The 20,691-nt window shown below is 41.0% G+C and overlaps 1 protein-coding gene across 3 annotated transcripts in view; it reads right to left on the reverse strand.

The window, feature by feature from the left end:
• The window catches only part of schip1 (schwannomin interacting protein 1), a 147,365-nt gene that overhangs the window by 28,781 nt on the left and 97,893 nt on the right, over positions 1 to 20,691 (reverse strand). Inside the window, exons 1-2 of one of the 3 annotated variants that reach the window (XM_077722309.1) lie at positions 15,359 to 15,823; positions 11,347 to 12,117 (exon numbers count right to left, since the gene is read on the reverse strand). In XM_077722309.1, coding sequence (XP_077578435.1) covers positions 11,347 to 12,117; positions 15,359 to 15,367 — 780 coding nt within the window. In that variant the 5' untranslated portion in view covers positions 15,368 to 15,823. Of the gene's footprint in view, positions 1 to 301; positions 700 to 11,346; positions 12,118 to 15,358; positions 15,824 to 20,691 lie in introns of those variants that run through there. The other 2 variants (XM_077722308.1, XM_077722311.1) reach the window with 2 other exon arrangements.

A 20,691-nucleotide genomic window follows, 5' to 3' on the forward strand; every position in this document is an offset into this window, starting at 1 on the left:
TAAAAAGTCACATAAGGGCTACTTAGTGCTTAATTTGCAGGCTAAAGAGGCAGATGGAGGAGTTGGACAGGAGATTGGACATTATTCCCTTAAGTTAAGTGCTTCCTTGGCAACCATATGCATCATATTGACAACCCAAATCATATAACAAAATAACTCAAACATCTACCAGATAAGATGTACAAGTGTTTCCTATCCATACATTGCAACATCACAACAAATTAGGACAGAAGTCAACAAATAAAGCTAAGAAAAGTGACATTAAAAGACATTTTTTACTTCTATTCTAGCTGACATCTACCTTGTAGGAGCAGTTTTCCTGGTGGACCATCGTTCACTGCATCCTAGAAGCTACGCCGGTACTGAGTTGGGAGAGGAGGACTGCAAGCGGGACCGGGAGAAGAGTTCCCAGTCCTGCAGTGGTATTCCAGCAGGAAAGAGGAGCCGGGAACCCGCCCCAGATCTCAATCTGGCTATAAAAATCAAATAAAAATCTCGATTTGTCCCGACTGCCTCTCGCCTTGTCTGTGGAGTATCTCAGCCTGTTTTATGGGTTTGACCAAGAGAAGAGAAAAAACTTGATTCACGATTCCTTCTGCTTTTCAAAAGCCAAAAGCGTGAGGGGACCGAGTGGCAAGAGGAGGGGTGTGGGAACAAGAGAGAGAAAAATAGGAGGGGAGCGCTGAAAAGCAACGCACACTCTCACACGGTCGCCTCTCTGGAAATGGGGAGGAGCCACTAGGCTGAATGCTCCATAGTTTGAATGGAGAAAGGAGGTATGCTAAGAGAAAAGAGGGCGGCTGAGGTCAAGGTTGGGGTGTCAAAGTGCTGAATGCCAGACAAAATGACCAGTGACCCTCACTTTTCTAAACACCCATCAGAATTAAGGGCATGTTATCTTTACAGTGAGCATTACAAAAAAATGATAATATTAATATACAATGTGCTCTTTATTTACTACATCTGCACCGTTTTATGTAATTTAATCCACAATGTATGTGGCAATCTTGCAATTTTGCAGCCACAAACTCAGCACATACTGCGAGAAACCACCACTAGAAACAAAAATATTTATCTTTTTTTCCTATATGATGTTTATATTTAAGCGTTCTTGTTAGTGACATGTTTCCTTATTTTCAGAGTGCACAACCATGACAACAGAAATGGAATCCTGCAAAAATACTCAGTCTCTGCATGCCTCTGTGGGATTATAATCTCAGCGGCGGCAGATGGCCTCCCCATAATCCACACGCAGGCCAGTCGACTCCCATAATCCTCTCTGCACCTCCTCATTCTCTACCATAACATCTACGTAGAAGGTAAAGGCGAGTCCTACTGTATATCACTTAGTGGATCTTGCCTGATCTCGGCGAGAGTTAAATATACTGTAAATACTGCAATAAAAACAGTCATTTATGCTTGAATTAAGACAACATGAGAGTATTATATCAAATCTACTTTCACAGAAGACATTTCATTTTGAAATTTGCCTCACCACAATCAGATATATATTAATTTGCGAATGAAATGAACTAATCCATCAATTCAATTGCTATTTCTGCTTTTTGTTCCCTGGCGCCATCTCACAGGCAAGATCTCCATCTTCATATTGATGTGTGGCGGGTGATGCCACGCTTCCTGACAGGACCGCTCTTTGGATTAATGGCTTGGATGCGAATCAATGCAGCCACCGCTCGGATCGTTGCATCTCACGGTCAAAATACTAGCCAATACGGTTTGACACCCCCCTCCGCTGCGTCTCGTCACGCCATCTGAACGCAATTATCTGTGTGGGACATTGACCTGTGCCAAAGTTATTTTTCTTGCAATGACTGAATGAAAACACACTGTGTAGTTTACACAGAGTTTAGAGTCAATGCGTTAAATGAGGTGGAACAGTTTGTGGGGAAGACTGTATAAGAAGAAGGTGACAAAGTGAACCATAAATCAAAAAAACTAGAACGATTTTCGAACACATACTGCCTTATAGATATATACATATAGATATATACCTAATATATACATATCTATGTATATATTTTTTTAAATCTCTCACATGGACATATGACAGTTGAAGGACAACAGCTTGGCAGATCATTTATGAAAAGACAGTGGACCTAGCACTGACCCCTGTGGTACCCCCAGACTGTTATTCTGTGAAGTACAATTTTCAATTTAGCACAGTTGGTGAGAAAGCTACATGAAAAAAAATTCACCCACTGATTAATCCAGGCCTAGATTTAGGAACACAACAATTGCCATGGCAGCACTGTGCCCCAAGTTACCTCTGCTTCTCTTCAAATGGTTTCCAAGGTTACAATCTGATTCAGAACGCAGATGGAGAAAAAACATAGAATCTATTTATCATCAACAAAGCAATCTGAAAAAAATAGGCACCAGTCTTAAAACAATATTTTTGAACGGAGACCACAGTTTGGGGTCCCATGCAATTAAAATCATTGATGGGCAGAGTTAAACATCGATATTGAAGGTCAGCTGAACACGGTTATAGGAGAACAAAAAACATAGCTCTATGCCGCCTGTAATGTTGAATCTGAATTATGCATGCGGGGAGTCAGGCGCTCACTTTTAAGTGCAGCGTTCATGCTGAGAGGGAGCGCCACATTGTCGAGTGCCACCTCTCTTCACACGTCAACACAATTCACATACGTGTGCATGCCAGGCAATGTGTATTTAACCCTAACAGCGTGGGCGTATTTATAGACGTGAAGAGAAATGATGAATACTTAATCAGGAGGAAATGATTTGGGAGTGACAAGCAATGTGCTAGTAGGGTGCGGAAAGAGCTCAAATGTGACTGCCAGAGGAAGTCAATGCAGACGGTTTTAGGAGTTTTCCTTCAATGGCGTATGGTTTGCCATATTTTAAGATCAATTATTTCACATGATAAACTGAGAATTGGTTTGTTGATGTGTAGTAAGCCAAGAAAAAGCTAATTATTTTCAGCATATGGATCTTTTTGGTTATCATTTATTTATTCAGCAAGATTACGCAAAGATTTGCTAACCTTTTGGGAATAATGTTGGGGATCCACAACCTATTATTGTCCGCTTACATCGACATCCGCTCAAACTAAATACAGCAGTCACTTTCTATTTCATATTCCTGCCACCCACACATACTGAAGTGGAACAGTAGAGAAAATGGAAATGGTTTAAATTGCCTGGCCTTGGTGGAGGACAGTCTTCTTCTGGGTGTTTTGGCATCTTTTGTATTTTAGCTTTCTTGTTACAAAGACACCTATTTTTTTGTAAAATAAAGCAATGCAGCGCAATGAGTTACTAGAGGCGAAGGTAGGATATTATTTCACCTTGCTGTCTCATCCGTTTATTTTTAATGTTGTGATGGCTAGTGTTTTAGTTCTTTTTTTTTTTACAAAGAAAATTAAAATTGGATTCATGATTTATGTCGCAAAAAAACAATGGTTCATATATTTTAGGTAGGCAATTGCTCCAAAACGAAAACAAACTTTTAATCATTTGTATTTTTAAAACTCTTTGACAAGATAATGTTATTTAGCCAGTGTGTAAAAACCCATGATAGTGGGATTTGAAATGAAAATACATTGTAAACGAAATAACCATCCTGCCTCAACAATTTGCAAATCTAACTGTTGTCTCTCAGCATCCCGTCTCCTCTTAATGAAGAGTAGCTTGTCCACTCTTATGCCAATTGTTCCCTTCCCTCTTTCGGATGGCAGGTGGCTGTAACTACATTCGCTTCCTTTTCATTACTCCAATCCAAAGCTGCCGCCCTTCCCTTATGACTCGTGGCCTTGCCATGCCTCACAGCAGGGAAGACGGCAGCCCAGATGCTTTTAGTGCGCTGACATTTCGCACCAGTGCAAAAACACTGCATAGCGAAGCAGGTTGGCTCAGTGTGAGGGCGAGAATTTGGCGGTAATGAGCTCGCTCTGACAGGGAGAAAGAGAGTGTGTGTGTGTGTGGGGATGTCGTGTTCATTCACCGGAGTTGCGCTAATGAGGCCTGCGGTTGGTCCTGGAAATACCGAGCCTGCTGTGACCACCAGGCTGTAGTAATACTTCACATTTTGATGTGTCCCAACATGTGACTACCAACTGGGTTAAAGACCGACAGGAAAGCAATTACACTTGCAAGTAGAAATTAGAATTCATGAAGGAAGAGTCCATAGCTATTTGAAGCCTAACCATGCCACAGTTAACATAAAACACAGTGATGATTCGATTCCTTCCTTACAACTATACAACAAAATGCAGTAGAAAATCACAAAGTGGTAGAGGAGATAGGCAGAGAAGGACTCTCCAGTGAGAAGACACAAAATGCAAATAATTTACAGCGCCAAAACATATTTTTTCATATCGTTTTACCCATACTATATCTCAATGTATGATCTCAAAGGCATGTAATCACATTCTAAACTCAACTAATCTGCATCAAACCACTTAGCCTCTCCTGACACACATTTTATGGACCATCTGTACTATTTATTCCCCCCAAAGATATTTGGAACCATCTTAAGGATATTCCCAAAAGAGCAAAAACTGCAATTAGGTGAGTTTTTCAGCAAATAATATTGAATATAATGAACCACAACGCTGCAGGGGATTACTACACATGAAAATATTAAAAAAAAACCTCAGAAAATATCTGAAATTTAAACTGTCATAACGTATGCCATTCTGTTCATCCATCCAGAATCTAACATTTTTAATTATGAATTAATCAGAACATAAAAGCCAACCAAATCAAATGTGTTTAAATTGCCTAGATGCAGAAAATTAAGAAATGAAAGTAGAAAACCTCTTTAAAAATGAATTGCATCTTCATTATTCAAATCGAAGTAATAAAGATGCTTGACTGTGCTGTGGGCAATCGATGAGATAAAAGTGTTCCTCTCACCGGCAACAGATGAAGCGCTCAGCATGCTAGAGTACACTTTCCTACACACATGCACACAAGCACAACCCCACAGAAAAAAAAAAAAAAAAAACATTGAGACTAAAATATCTCCCTTTTGATCCTAGACTTTGCATGCATGCTCTGTATCTAAGTGCATGTTTTTAAACACAACTCTGTTATATTCTTAGACTGTGATAAACAGGCAACATTTAAAAGCATACTTCTCTGCCTCACAGACCTAAACTATAATTAAATGCACAGAAGACTAGTTTCCAGTTGAAGCACAACCCAAATGAACATTTATGTAGACACGGTTCAAACACAGGTCCATTTCAAGACTTGAGTTGTTGACGCAATAAACGCAGTCCCCCAATTACGGAGCTGACCTGCCTGTTTTTGTGTATGGAACTAAACTCAATGGGGACCGTGTAGTATGTATAGACTTGTGTCAAAGAGACAGACTCCCCACTGCTATGAATAAATCCTCATTTCCTCCAAAGTGCACCCGGACACTGACAGCCGGCACCCCCTCTTTGATCGTGTTTTTCAATGGAACCAGCGGTGGTTGGGGGGGCTTCTATGAAGAGGGCAGCCAGTGCCCTCCTGCTGCATTTTGTCTGACTGAAAACATTAAGCTTTAATGATTCCTGACAGTGTAAGGAAGAGAACAATTAGCATTGCTCACAAATGTTTGGGGGGAAAAAGAGAAGGCAGTATAAGGAGATGGTTCACATTGAATTCATGTTTGAGTGCTAAAACTAATGTCAATAGTGTGACGTCATTGCCATGTGACAGACAGACTGTAACTGACCAATGGAATTACAAATGGCTGCTTTCAAGCGTGAACTCTAAAACAGCTGTGGGCAAAATAAGGGGTGGACTACTAATCCTGTACTATTTGGTCAATTAATTATATTCTTGTGATTATTATTTGTAATTTTGAGTTTATAGTTCACATAGACTTTGATGTGAAACATGTATTCTTCCATTTTGATCAATCTGGGCCTTATAGGTTAATTTAATAAGCAGTCGTAAGTAGTTCTGGGACTGTGTTGAAGTTATCAAACAGAATATATACAAAACAAATGGTGAATTTGTCAATAGTAACAAAAATATAAAAATACATGTGAACTGCTTACACTGTGGAAATCCAGACTATGGCCCACAGGTTCACGATGGCTAGTTTTTATTGGCCTGTAACCAATTGTGAAAATATTCAATATGGCCCACAAAATAATCCTAAATCCAGCCTACATCCTTTTCCATTCCCAGATTTAACACTAGATGGAGGCAATTGCTTAAAAATAGCCTTTACTTGTGTAAAAAAAGTTTTGAAGAATGACAACACAAATATTACTACATATGACTGTTATAAAAACGGTGAATCACAGGGTGTGTTACTGTTAATCTCTTGTGACTATCACCCAGATTAACTGTGAAAGAACTTTACCTCCATGGTCACCATCCCTTCTACACCTAATGTTACACACACCTGCCACATGTTTTCTTCCAGTGATTATCAGGCTACATATAAAAAGTGAACTTTGGCAGCAGATAAGATAATAATAATAATAAAGACCACCATGTTTTTACCATACACAAAGCAAATCAGAGCTGATCTACAATGCAGCCTACTTTGACAACAGTGAACTAATTTGACCCATTTAAGGTAGTTCACCTGTATGACTTGTCTTCCACTCGCTCGTCCTTAAAAATTCTTACAAAATCCACACATCCAACTAAAAAAACTTCTAAAATGTCTGTGAAATTATCTTCCCTTAACTTATATTCCATCCACATCTTGTTTTGAATGTGTGTACCTTCACCATCATGTGACTGGTCAATTCCAACTTCACAGGGCTTCTATTGGTCTAACAGTTGGAAGTTGACCAGCTTTAACAACCATATCCCACCATTAACTCTGGTGTAACTGAGTGTAAAAATCAGGGATGCTGCTCAAAGTGAAGATATTCAAAATAGGTGCATCGTTTACTGCATAGCTTGACATTGAAATACACATTGCATTCAAATTTGACGACTAAGCTCTACATTTTCTCCACATATCAGCACACATGGTTACCTTTGTACACACAACCTCAACAGACAACGTGTCATAACAGAAGAATGTGAGGCCTGAAGCTAGGATGATCCACACAAGACTTTTGCCCAACGACGACTATTTCAATCATCTAATCTTCTAGACATTATCATTTCAAATTGTCCTTCCATTTGTTTTCTTTTGGTTCAATCACAGCAAAATATCATCATGTGCTTTACCTGAGTGAAGCGCCCAGGAGGCGTTGAGGAATCCAAGGTTAAAGTTAGATGTAAAAAAAACTAAACTGACAAAAATGGGGGAAAAAATCCCTGCAACAATGTTCACTGACTGCCAGACTACAATGTAGAGAAAAAGATATCCTTTGAGATAAGAAGGTGAGCGTGTGTACAAGAGTGTTTACGAACTAAGGCAAGACAGTTTAACGCAGAGGAAAAGGCGGTGCAAGTGTATGCGAGCTGGAGGCTCGGGCGTGTTTCACCCGGTGGCACCCACACACATGAACACACCCACAAATGCACATACACGTTAAAAAGCCATGGATAGCCAGCAGAGTTGAACCAGACACCACAGCCTGAGGGGTCACTCTGCATACCTGGCTGAAACCCCTCCACCCCTTCTCCTTCTTTCTCTTTATATTGAACATATTTTATTCTAAATCCTGACACAAAATGACATTTCTTCTTTCATTCCCCTTCCAGTACCTCACATTTTTTTACTGGGTCATTTTGAGTACTGAGAGTGGTTGTTATGGTATTTTTGTAGCGAAGCGAGCTCCAACATAATCACTGGTTTCTCAATCTTTTGCCTTTCTGACTTATGTCTCTCAACTCCTTGCATGCTTTTTTTGGGGCCAGATTGCCCCCAAGCATCAACTTTGTTTTCCCTTTAGCCTTTTTTTTCTTTTATTTTTTATAAAAAAAATACCATCTTCCCCTCAACTCAATGCTTGGCAACTTGCTCAGTCATCCGGAATAAGATCCTTCAAAGGTAGTGGACAACGCTGTACAAAAACATCCTGCAACTCTCGATGGGAATAGGCAATCAATTAGAACCTTTTAATACAGAAGATAAATTTACTCATTTAGGGAATGGAAAATGATCAAGTCCATTGCAGCCATAGTCATATTGTATGGCCTCAAATACAAGTATAGTTATGACCCATTTCTTATGCTGCTTTATTTTTAACTTTGAGGGCTAGTCAGTAATTTAAATGGCTTGGACATCTATTTTCGTCAATAGTAGGGAATGACTTTAATGTGATATTTTGCTCACACTGCATTCAATACAAACTGGTGGTCAAATAAGGTGGATGGATACCTAAAACACATCTCAATTGCATTCAATATTTACAAAGAGAAAATTCATTTTTATGAAGGTAGAAGTGGAATTACAAGTCTTGGAATATGCTATATCTAGAACTGTCGTTTTTTATTTTAATACTGATGCAGGGAGACTGGGTGTGTATGGAGGAAAACACGGAGGGAAAAAAAATAGCCAGAGGGCATGGAGATTTTCTTGATTCCCCGTTAGAGGCAAGCAGGTAAAGCAAGAGATCAAGAACGTGGGCTCACCTCTTCCCAATTACCTCTTGGCAGTCTTGGAAAAACAATATTGCTGTTTATTTTTGCACAATACCGAGCTTAATGGCGGGTTAGGGGTTCAGGTCCCGACGGGCTGCTCTCTGCCACGTGCCTCCCGAGTTAATTAGAAACAACTGACAAAAAGGAGGTCAGCTGATCGCTCTTCTGACCCCACAGTCACAGGCTGAAGGCAGATCCTGAGATTAGAGCAGTTAAAACCCCACCCAAGATAAACACACCTGCACCAATACCACTATTTAACTTCATTCATGCAAAGTGGATGGAAAGAAATATCCCAAAAATATAGTGACAATACTGTATGTCCTATACTTATGAAGTTCACTGAAATGTGAAGACGACTGGCCAGACACCCAAACGACATCTTGCAAACTCATCGTCTAGCCGCCATGTCCCACCAGTCTAGGTGTCGATAAATATTTAATAACATTTTAAAAGCAGCCCCCACGTCTTCCCTTCTGGGTCACTGCTAAATCCTGCCAGTTTGAGGATAAAGACATCCATAAATCATCTGGTAAAGTATAGCTTTTCCAAAAATCTGCCATAATGCTGTTTACGGTCAACTTCACATGCTATATAATAAGTCACTTGACCTTGTGGGGGGGTAAACCAGTTGCTTGGGTCTCGGAAAATGTCCTGATGTTCCAGAGTACAATTTTCATTACATTTATAATATTTGCCACCAGTTATCATGGCATTGAAAGTCAGAATGTCTCCTTTAAAGTGTCACAAAAGCCAAAAAAAGAGGTTCACAAGACTTTATGTTGTGTATTTACCAACAAAGAGAGTGAAATTGAAGCGTATTTGCGGAAATTGACTTTGCGTTAAACAAAATCGATCGACTTAGCGAGCAGCTGTGAAATTCATGTAAAATATCAACTATTTGGGGTTAATTATGGCCTAAAAACACAACATATCATAAGTTCTTGGAGGTCAGAACGAAAAAAAAGCCAAACCATGAAAAAACTTATGACTGATACGGTCTCTAACATTTACACATTAATTTTAAAGCAAATTTGCATACCCCTAGAATACAGCCGATCACCAGCACCACTAAAAATGAAAGCATAGAGCAGGTTCATATACAGGACAGCAGGTTCACCAGTGCCACGTGGCTAAGAAGGGCTTCAACCTTAAGATATCCTCTCCTTTCCGCTCTCTTTCCTCTCTCTTATCGCCCCTCCTCACATCTCCCACTGCATTCTTGACATGCCTTAGGGAGACAAGAGGGTGGAGTGGTGGGCTGGTGGGGGTCTCCGGGATCACAATGCACTTAGAATGGCAGTAACTCCTGCAGCCATTGTTCGTATGCACGGAATAAAAGGCCGTGTAAAAAGAGCTCTGGCCGGCTTTCTCAAATGTGTCTATTTAACACTACTTTTTTTCCAACTGAATGCCAGGTCTCTTCAATTTCCTCTCATTTTTTTCTTCAAAAGTCAAGTAAGTCTCTTTTGAGCTATGCAAAAATAACAAATCTGTTGAAGTTTGGGATTGAATCCAAATGATATAAGAATAAAAATACATCCAACACGACTTCCACATGCCAATGCAACACTACCACCTACTGGTAAAACCTGCAACAGGAGCTCAATCTATTGGCCACCATCCACACACAGGCTACATGTGAGAAAGACAAATTCACACTTAAATTCACAGCACCATTGATGCCTCGATTTGATGACGTCAAATCAAGTGGTGTCACTTTCATTGTTAACTCTTTGGGACAAAAGATAGATTATTGGCTATGATATGCTTGAAATTGGATCGTATAGAGAAAAAAATCCCTCAGCCTGCACATTGCAAAGTCCACACATTTGTGGAGAGATGATATTATGATATTATGATATCATGCTATCATAAGAAAATTAAAAAAAACCTCTGGAATCAACTATGTATGTGATTCATTGTTTATTGTGTCTATTGATATTGGAGTGCCTTCTTTATCATCCCTATAAAGATGCAATTTTCACTCACTGACTCATTTTATAGAAATCCATGCTTATTTGCGTATGCATGACTATATTATATTACTATTCCCTGATGGACAAGACCTACAACCCATAAGGAGTATCACAGAATTAATCATGAAGTAGGAAATGTTGAATTATTTATGTCATTCATCACTGTTACCAAAGATAGAAGACTGACAGTGCTTCCCTGTTAAAATGAATTGGAAAGACTTAAGTAAAATATTTGTGAATTTAGGGATAGTTCTAGTTGATTAGTGGCATTTACAATAATTTCAATAAGGCAAAAAAAATGAGATAACAATGGTAAAAGTTATGGGGCAATGTAAAGTCTAATTGGGCACCAATTCATGGTGATTTTCTGAAGGTAAAATGCCCAGCTGTTGCAATACATTTGTACATATACAAACATTAACGCGAGATCAGTCAAGCAAAGGCAAAATCCTTGGCATCACTTTGTCTGGCCGGGCGTGTGTATTTCCTGCTACAAACACTATTGAGTCACATCCTTCCTTCCTTCCTTCGCACTGCCTAGAGCAGCCTTCCCTTCCCTCCAGCTGTGCATCCCCAACTTCCATGACGGCCAGGTTAATAGCCAGGTCAACATAGCTTAGCGCTACATTAGCTCACTAATCCCTGTTCTTCACTTCGGATAACCTAACCTTGTGTATCTCGAGTCCATCTGACACAGATAAGTGCTGGATTAGAGCAACCCACCAGAGCTTGGGAACACTGAGGAACAGTGTGTGTGTCGAAGAAAAAAAAACCTTTGACATACACAAGAGAAGCAGAGAAGTAAAGAAAGAACAATGCAAACTCACCGAGGTGTAGCTGGTCTTGCCTATGATGTGGTTCTGGTTGTAATTGAGATTTCGGTTCTCCTGTTCTCGGCATTGTAGCCCTGCCAGGTGCCTCTCCAGGGCTGCCCAGTCCATGGTGGGCAGAGTTTCTTCTTCTAGACCTTCTTCTTCTCTGTAGCCCCCCATGCGTCCCACAGTCCCGACACCGCTGCCTCCTCCACCTCCACCGCCGGTGCTACGGCTCCCCCGGCCTTGACTGAAACTGTGGTTCCTCGGCTTGGGAGTCCCCGTAAGTTCTTTCTGTGGTGTAACAGAGGAGTGGAGTGGGTTACTACTGCGGGGGAAAATCAGATTCCCATTTTGTTTAAGTTCCTCGGGGACTGCGCCGTTGGTGGCGGTGCGTACGCTGGGCGCCGGGAGTGGCGGAACAGTCTTTACATCCTGCAATTCATCGGTGAGGCTACGGCTGCTCTTCCTGTAGGCCTCGCTGACCTCTTCGGGCTCTATAACGCCACCTATGCCTTCCTCCTGACCAGGAGCCGGTGGAGAGCTGCAGTCATCTCCGTATTCGCTCTCCCACTCCTCCATCACCTTCTTCTTGTACTCTTGGTAGTCCTCATCCTCCTCATAGTCCTCGAGCGTGACGAGGTCCAGAGAAGGGGATGATTTGTAGTCATCCAACGTGGCCAGGTCAGGAGAAGGGGAGCAGGGTGTGACTTTATTGGAGTTGGACTCTGAGCTTGAGCGGCTGGACGCATCGCTACCCAGGTCCATGCCATCTTCCCGGTAATCCTGTAGAGACACAAGAAAAGTCCAATGGCGTTAGACAAGGAAGCAAAGGGGTTTTTTCATAAAAAACAGAAACACAGAAATGAGCTAGGAGCATTCAACTAAAATCGTGGAGGTCTTGAAATACATTCCATGCAAATTGTTCTATCTTCATGTTTTGTTTTAATGAATAGGACAGTCCAAAAATAAAAATCTGAAGGCATTTTATCAATGTCAAATAACACAAAACTAAACAAAGATTCAAGACATTCTAACAACTGACTTCAGAAAACCGTTTTTGTCTCTTAAATGAGTTGATTGGCTGAGAAAGGTCTTATCACGCATGCCATTGGTCCCTATGTTTCATCAGTACTTTAAATACTTTAGTGGCTTTGTCGCTTTATGTTAGGTTTCAAATCCAAGTGTATCTTTTTGTGACTGTACTTCTGGATTCGTAAGTGACTGTGGTCAAGACTCAGGACTTGTCTAGCAATTATTAACTCTAAAACATGCTGTCTAAGACCCTATCTTGTGGTGCAATGTACTTAATGGGACAAAATACCACACTCCCAAGTTGTTTTGTGTCGTTTCTCGGGCTAAAATGTTTCATTTACATTCTTACACTGGAAATGTTAGGGATCTGATGGCTGTACAAAAGCAGACAAAAAAGTAGACCATTGTCAGATATGCTTGGCAGTTTCCGACTAGCAGCCTCATACCTCCTACTTCCTATCCAGCAGGAACTTCCTCTCCATTCATTATTTTGCAACCAAAGCCCCTTTTAGACCACAAATTCTCATAAACATTCCCCTGAACGTTGCAGAGTCAGCCCAGACATAAACACGTATAGCGAGCTACCCAACCTCTGCATGGCCACCCAGAAACCAAATGCTAAAAACACACGAGCCCAGAGGGACGGAACAATGTTACGACGACTTTGAGTGAGTGACACGTATGTCATAACATGTTCACAACACGGTCTGTTGACTGCAGAACCGCAGTGTAACCTTGACTCTCATTCTACCCCCCCCGCCACCCACGTCCCTTCTGCAATTACAACCCGAGTGATTAGTTCACAGGTAATGAAAACGTCCACACTGTTTACAACCCTTCACCGATCTTCACCTGACCTGAACACATCTGTCAGTGAGGTGCCAAATTTCTGTTCAGCGCCGTCACAAATCTATAACGTCTTTTCAAAGAGAGCTACATTCGCAGTTGCCCTAAAAAGTAAAATGATATATGGAGACAGCTTCTTGTAAGAGTACCCGTCTGTTGGCCAGGCGACGCACAGTAAAAATACTAGTATTAGTCATCATTTCCAACATGTTTACGTCAAGCCTTCCAGGCAAGACTGAAAATCTACTCTTTCCAGACACTTATTTAGGAATGCCTGTATATTATGGTAGTTGTTTCAATAGAATGGCTAGTGCTATTGAACAGTTTTTACCATTTAGTTTTTGAATGGTATGGAAGCACACTGACCTGACCAGTTGTTTTTTCATCTTTTAGTTTCAAACTCTCGATATCATGCAACATTGTTCTAAACGTCATGTATATATGCGTGAGTTGTGTTAGAAAGGTTCCAGGGGTGATGTCACAAATGATATTTTTGAAATCCAAAATATTCTGGTAGGAACAGGCAGACGCTCAGAGCATTTTGAGTCGGTGCCTGTCTACATTGAAGGGAAAACTTGTAGTTTTCCTTAGAAATGTTTGTTCTGTACCATAAACCCTGAAGCATCTCTAACAGACTCTTTGAGAAGCACATTTCTGTATGATGTAATACCACTACTTCTACTATAAATAGTGAGTGACAATATAGTACATGAACATCATGTTTGTGTGACTACTTTTACGAGTATTTAGGAATGGTCTATTAACAATTTGGCTGCTAAGGCCAATGATTGATGTCAAATTTACTTAGAATGGGAGGACGGCACTATCAGCCCTCCCAGTTAAAATTGATTTGACAGCTATCGTTATCACTGGCACTAAATTGGACAAAAACAGTTGTCAACCAAAATTGAACAGTCTTAGCTGATGTTTTTCTAACTACAATATGGGATCTTCTGAATAAATGATGTCACAACATTTGGGGAATAAAAGTTAGACAACAAAAAGCCTCTGCTAGCAAATACGACTCCGTATTAAACACTTTCTATTAAAACCAAGCCATTGCCTCAATGTAGACGGCACAAAAATCCCCGATGTACGTGTAGAATTATGTGCTTTACAAGGGACTTGTGCCCTCTGCAGTTGGCATTTTACAGCCAGAGTGCACAAGCGGCCACCTTTTTAGGTATTGCAGCTATAGCTAGGAATAATTGAGCTATAAAATAAAAACTGTGCAGATCTCAAATCAACCTCACTGAGGTGGTCATCAAACGCAACATACAAGTCAGCATCCCTATTGGGGTGCTGCCTGCCCCATGGTTTTGTAAGCCCCCTACATAAGTGCTGCAAAAGCGACCTTCTGAACCTTTTCCAGGCACTTCAAAAAGTGAGCAGATTGCTTTGCATAGCTTCCAAAAGCGCTGGCTTGTTTCTCCACAAAAAAAGTGCTAATCCGATTTGTGTAGCCTCCAAAACAGAGCAGCGTCTGGTTTGGGTGAAAAAAAAAAGAAAGCTCTATGAACCAATAAATGTGCCGGATTGCTCACATGAACTCAAATACAATATTCTAATCAGTTAAAGTGCCTGTTTATGATAGAGAATAGACGGGAGGGAGGGGAGAAGGCCCTGCAAGACGGCATCCGAAAAGCGGATCCGCGGTGGGATTAGCCAACATCATATACACACACACGAGCATCCACAGACACACACACACAGCCTGGATTTCATTTGGCCACCAAAAGAGACTGCAGGCACATTGGCAGCTGCAGCAGCCTCCCCAAAAGAGGGGTTCCAAGTCGTTTTCTTTGGTGCTTTGCACAAAACAAGGGGGCACCATCACACCAGCCCTGGTGACATATGTGCGCAAGCGTGACATCACTCCCTGCATCTGACTGAATGGAAAAAAAGGTGCGTCTGATTCTCTCTCAATGTGCAGAGTCACTCAGTGTACTGTCATGATGTAATGCCCCCCTCCTCTGCACCCTAAACTCCCAAAAGAAATCAGACACCCCCATCACAAACACGCGTGCGCGTTCACGCGACGGCAGGGAGAGTCAGAAACGCCCATATGTGTTCTAAAACGAGCGCTCGTGGTTTTACCCGGCATGCATAGTCGACCCACAAGTGCAAATAGAAGATTTCTACTCACTGTCATCATCTTGCAAGCTTTCAACCCTCGCCACACGTCTCAAGACATTGTCAAAGTGTCCAAATGACAGCTTACGACGGACTCCCCACCACAAGCAAGCAGCAGCTGATGATGTATCCTAAGGGCGGCTGCTGGCGGTGCCGGCTCGGCCACCGAAATCACAGACTGCCGGGTAAAGAAGAGGACACTGGTGTCCCGGCATCACTGCCGTTAGTCCGTCCGCGTGCGTGTCTCAGCGCACCGGCAGGAGGAGAAAGGCGAATAATTGATTGAATAAGAAGATGAGGGTTGGAAATCCAAAGGGTTCGTGCGTCCTCGTGGAGTGGAGTGACATGAAAGCCAATGCAAAAAGGTCCGTACAACTTACAGAATCGAGCTGACCACCCCCCCTTAAAAGCAATATATTCCCCCCTCCTCTAAAGCAGCGTGCACGTCTGGACTCTGTGAGAAAGTGGCGACAGAAGACAGGCACTGACCTTGCAAATGGTAGAGAGCAAGAGAGGGAGAGAGAGAGAGCAATAGAGAGTGAGAGAGAAAGAGAGAGAGACGGACGGAGGGAGGGAGAGTGAAAGAGAGAGAGAGACAGAGGGAGGGAGAGAGAAAGAGGGGAGGGAGGCGTGGAGGTGAGGGAGAGGAAACTATTTGGGTGAATTATTAAACATTTCTTCTGTTCTGAATTTAGAGCCTCAGACTCACGTGTTAGTGCATCCACTATTTTGGACTCAAATTGATTTCAGCACAAAACTACCATGTCCTGATTTCTTTAATGGCAGGTGACGGACAATAAAAGACTCGGGCTTATATGCTGTCAATTGGATACCAAATGCAAGCCCTCGGTAGGAGATTTAACTCTGGTAGGGCTGGCACGACGATTCCATAGGGGTGTCAAACTCCCTATTTTTGCGCCTGCCAATATGTGGAAGAGGAAGTGCACATTTGGCCGAGGTGATTGGTAGCATAGTTGCTAATGACTGCGAGAGAAAAGGAAGGGGAATTTGCAAGTTGCGACTGACGCACTAAAACACTAGCAAAGCTTTCAAAGACTTAAAGTATTGGATCCTTGTCAGGGTCGCAGGGTGCTGGAACCTATCCCAGCTGACCCCGGGCAAAACTCTTCTAAACTGCTCGCCGCACAAATACAACCATTCAAACAAACACCATTGAGTGGGAATCAAACCCACACTCCCCACACCGAAGTCAGACAAATCAACCACTATATCATTAGTGACATCTTCATCTATATTCATAATAGCGCAAGTCATATAAAATTACACGGTGTGCCTCACTTAAATGACATCACTTCTTAAACAAATACAATGTAACAGGTACAATGATATGACAGTCGTAAGTATTTAATTTGCCATTTTATCTTTCTCTGGCTGCTCAATACATTTTGCTGTGTTCAGTAACTCTACATCCATCTCAACTAGCCAACTGAGTTTATAGACAGATAAATGTTGTTAAAGTTGTCATTACAAAAAAAAGCACTGCTGTTAGGGAGCCATCTGGGGGCCATTTCCCAAACATTTTGCCAGGCTCGCCTCTCGGTGAACCCACGCATTTACAAGATGATGATTAAAGAATTGGATCACCATCCCTTGAGTTCTACTGCGCCGGGAAATGTCTCGGCGAGTCACCCTGCTTCCGCATTGCACATGTTGCCAACTAAGATTTGTATTTGTTTGATGCACAGGAGCAGACCTCAAACATGCTGCGATGAATGTGGAATAGCAATGGGTTCATTCGTATAATAACAGGGTGGTACTTAAAAGACCACCGACTGGGCTGCTCCTAGTATCACGGTGGAGACAGAACCGACTGGGAAGTCCCGCCAAAAGAAGACAGCAGGAGTCCAGAGTAGTGCTGAGGAGCGATTCTCCTTCTCTCTCATTCTTTTGACTCTCTTATCAGTCTGTCCACTCCCCCCTCTTCATTTTGACTCCCCCGATTCCCCAAGCAATACTTGGCCATAGCCAAGAAAAGTGAAGAGTGGTAAAGTCATCTAAGGGCACTTTTTCTTTTTTCATCTTGACAGAATTTGAGCAAGGAGAGCATGGATGCCCTCTAGACAATTCAATACCACTTATGTGTCAAGATATTTTCACTCTTGCACACAAAATATACATGCTCAAGATGGCTTACCTTTTTTCATTCTATTTTTAGCCCATCTATGAAGCTTCAAAAGGCAGATAATAGACTATTATCCAAAAATTTGCAACGTGACTATAGTACATTTCTATCTATCATGTAATATTTGGAAATATTAAAATGTAATTTGTGTATTAGCACCAACTACAGAACTGGAGTGCAACCAGCTTGTTTTGAGCCCCACTGTGAACCATGCTATTAATGTACATACATGGTAATTTCTAAAACTTTTCCCCAGCGTCTTCGTAAATAATGCATGAATCTTAATGAAAAGCCAAGTCAGTAATTTCTGAAGCTAAGCATTTTTCCAGGGGCATACCTCTTGCTTTAGAATCATTTCACATCATCACAAAATTAAGATGATAAGGACCTGTTTATGTACTTTAAGGTTACTCAAAAGTTCAAAGAATATTCCTCATCTGATCAAGCCAGAGGGTTGATAGCTATCAAACTGACATACATTTACATTTACCTTTTCGGCACTGCTCAAAACAACATATTCTCAATCTATGGCATCTAACGGACAGATTCTACCAGCTCGAAAGCAGCAGTCCATCGACCGAAACTATCTTCTGGCAGCAATCATTGAAGGCCCATTGCTGACAGACTGATAAGACCAGAGAAATGAATACCGTTTAGATAACATGGAAAAGTCGGCCGAACATCTTTCTCTGCTTATATCCGTCTCACAGGCTCACTCCTGACAGACAGTGAGAAATTAAAACCGTCTGGGCCTTGTCAGAAACTCACCAACTCTAACAGAGTGACACTAAAAGTGACCTTGGAGGCTTCTCCCTCTCTTCCTCTTGAGCTCTTTGGTGATGTCTAATCCTTAAATAGGCCAAAAGCAAAAGGCAAAAAAAAGAAATAAAGTGCAAAAAACTTGAAGTTGGTCTCAGGCAAGGCATGCAAAAGATTGAGTGTTCTCACTCTAGACGAAAAAGACACAGATGTCCCAAAACCAGACTTCAGACTAAGATGGTAATTGCCATGAATTCAATACTGAACAAAAAAGGAAAAAGAGAGGAATTCAAAATCCTAACTCAATTTTTAGAGAAGACAAATATTGAGCTGGGTGCATGCAAAAAGCTTTTAGATGAGAAGAGGAAAATTGAGTCAATTCTACTCCAGTTATGTTCATGACTTAAGTGCATGAAATAAGATCAGCCACTGTGGGGTATATTCTGTTCTTTTATGGTCCCAGTGGTGGTATTAAGTACTCTGTATTGAAAAACAACCTGACCAAAATACTGCTAAATTTCATATGACAGAACAAATGGTGATTAATATCAAGTTTGTAATTATTGCCTACTACTGCAGTATCTATCAATACTGAGAACAATCAATCAATGAAAGCATTCAGATCATTAGTGTGAAACAATAGCTCCTATGTATATTTCCATGTATTCATTATTCCATCCCATTCAGACACCCTCAATTGTTTTCCAGCCAATCGTAGGGTAAAATTAGAAAAAAAAATAAAACATTTGCATTGATAATCACAACTAAAAGTGTTGAACCAGCCTACCACATCAACCTAAAATGTGATGCATCTGGACGAGTGCATCAAATGCAGATGATGAATAGAGATGTCAAAGGGGCACAATAAAAGGTCAGATTCTTTAACTTGGCTGACTGACCTGCTTTTTTAAATAGAATGGGTGACCAAACCATTGAAAGCAGCCATCAATCTCCCTCCGACGCACAGTAATGATTTACTCCATTCAAGAAAATGGGCACAGGCAAAGAGGAGAAAGTGGCTTGGGGGACATTAAGATGGACTGTCTCCTATATGTTTTTTTTTTCAGTACCTAAACACATTTGTTGCACAATTTTATGATTGTGCTTATTTTCTGTTTATTACATTCCCTGTCAAAGTCTTGGTGCGTTTAGTGGACTGTGCTACTAATACCTGGCTCTAATGTATTGATCCCCCCCTTTCTATACGCTACTTCCAGACAGCAATTTCATTTGGTAACCAAGTGTGAAATGAATTGTGAGAGTAACATCTTGCTCAGTGTTGGACATGTACGCTGTGCCATTTAATCCACTTGAAAGGGAAGCACGTCCGAGTTGCTTGTGTTGTACTGTATGCAGCATATCTATATAATCTATTCGTAGACATAAAAGCGCAGGTTGTCGTTTTATAATTTAAGTATGGTTTGGCATTAGCAAATTAGTCAATACTCCTAAAACCAAAAGTAGCAATCATACATCACCAAAAATAAAGTACAAATACAAAAAACAGGCTACTTGGTAGAAAAATTGAGATGACAAACTAAATCATCAATCAATTTCTTTGAATACAGTCATTGTTTTTAATGTGTTAAGGAGGCAAGGCCTACGTCTGCTGTGGATTTCACCCAGCACAGTTGGGAAAAGTCAGCCAAATCGTTAATGAAGTTATGAATACCATCGTTTGCTGTGACCGAAGAGCTTATCGCCTGCAAGACATGGCCAAGACCTACCCTAGACCCATTTGGACTGCAGCTCACTAATTCTAATTAGAGCAAAAGAATTACAGCAACCAGGAGGGACTTCCTGGTGGGCAATGTGTACTGTTATTGAAGACTTTCTTCAGGAATGTTCCAGGAGGAGGCCTGAACCTTTTTTATATTATGTTGGGATTGAAATAAATTTGCATTTTGATCCCTTCTTTCACTGATTAACTATATGCCAATGCATTTTTTTTTAATTCAGCATCAAGCCATGTACTTAATTGTGTTCAATTGAAGATCTCTCTTCAAAAATTAAGATTTTGCCACGTCTCTCTGTCAGTCCCTTTTAGGCATTACAATATGTATTCTTAGCATTTAGGAAAATGCTTGTTAATCAAAGATGGTTTTGCAGTTCATCAAACTGAGACCCATTAATTTTGATATGATGTTCATTGCAATGCTCAATTAGGTAATCAGAATATTAAATTTGCCTCTCGGTGTGATACAGCATTTGCACATCTTATTAATGCTTGACAATCTGTCAAAAAATGTGGTTATCATAGGAACCCATTTGCTGGTTAGTGGTCATATTCCTGACATGCAACAAGGAAAGAACCAGAAATTTTAGATGCAAATGTGATTAAATCAAATATTTTTTTTAAATTAACTTGAAGACTTGTACATGAACCTGTTTTGACTTTAGATGTACAGTCTGTTGCTTTGGTGATCTATGCTTAACTGACTACT

Source organism: Stigmatopora nigra, chromosome 8 (genome assembly GCF_051989575.1).
Source record: "Stigmatopora nigra isolate UIUO_SnigA chromosome 8, RoL_Snig_1.1, whole genome shotgun sequence".
In the NCBI taxonomy this organism is placed as follows: domain Eukaryota; kingdom Metazoa; phylum Chordata; class Actinopteri; order Syngnathiformes; family Syngnathidae; genus Stigmatopora; species Stigmatopora nigra.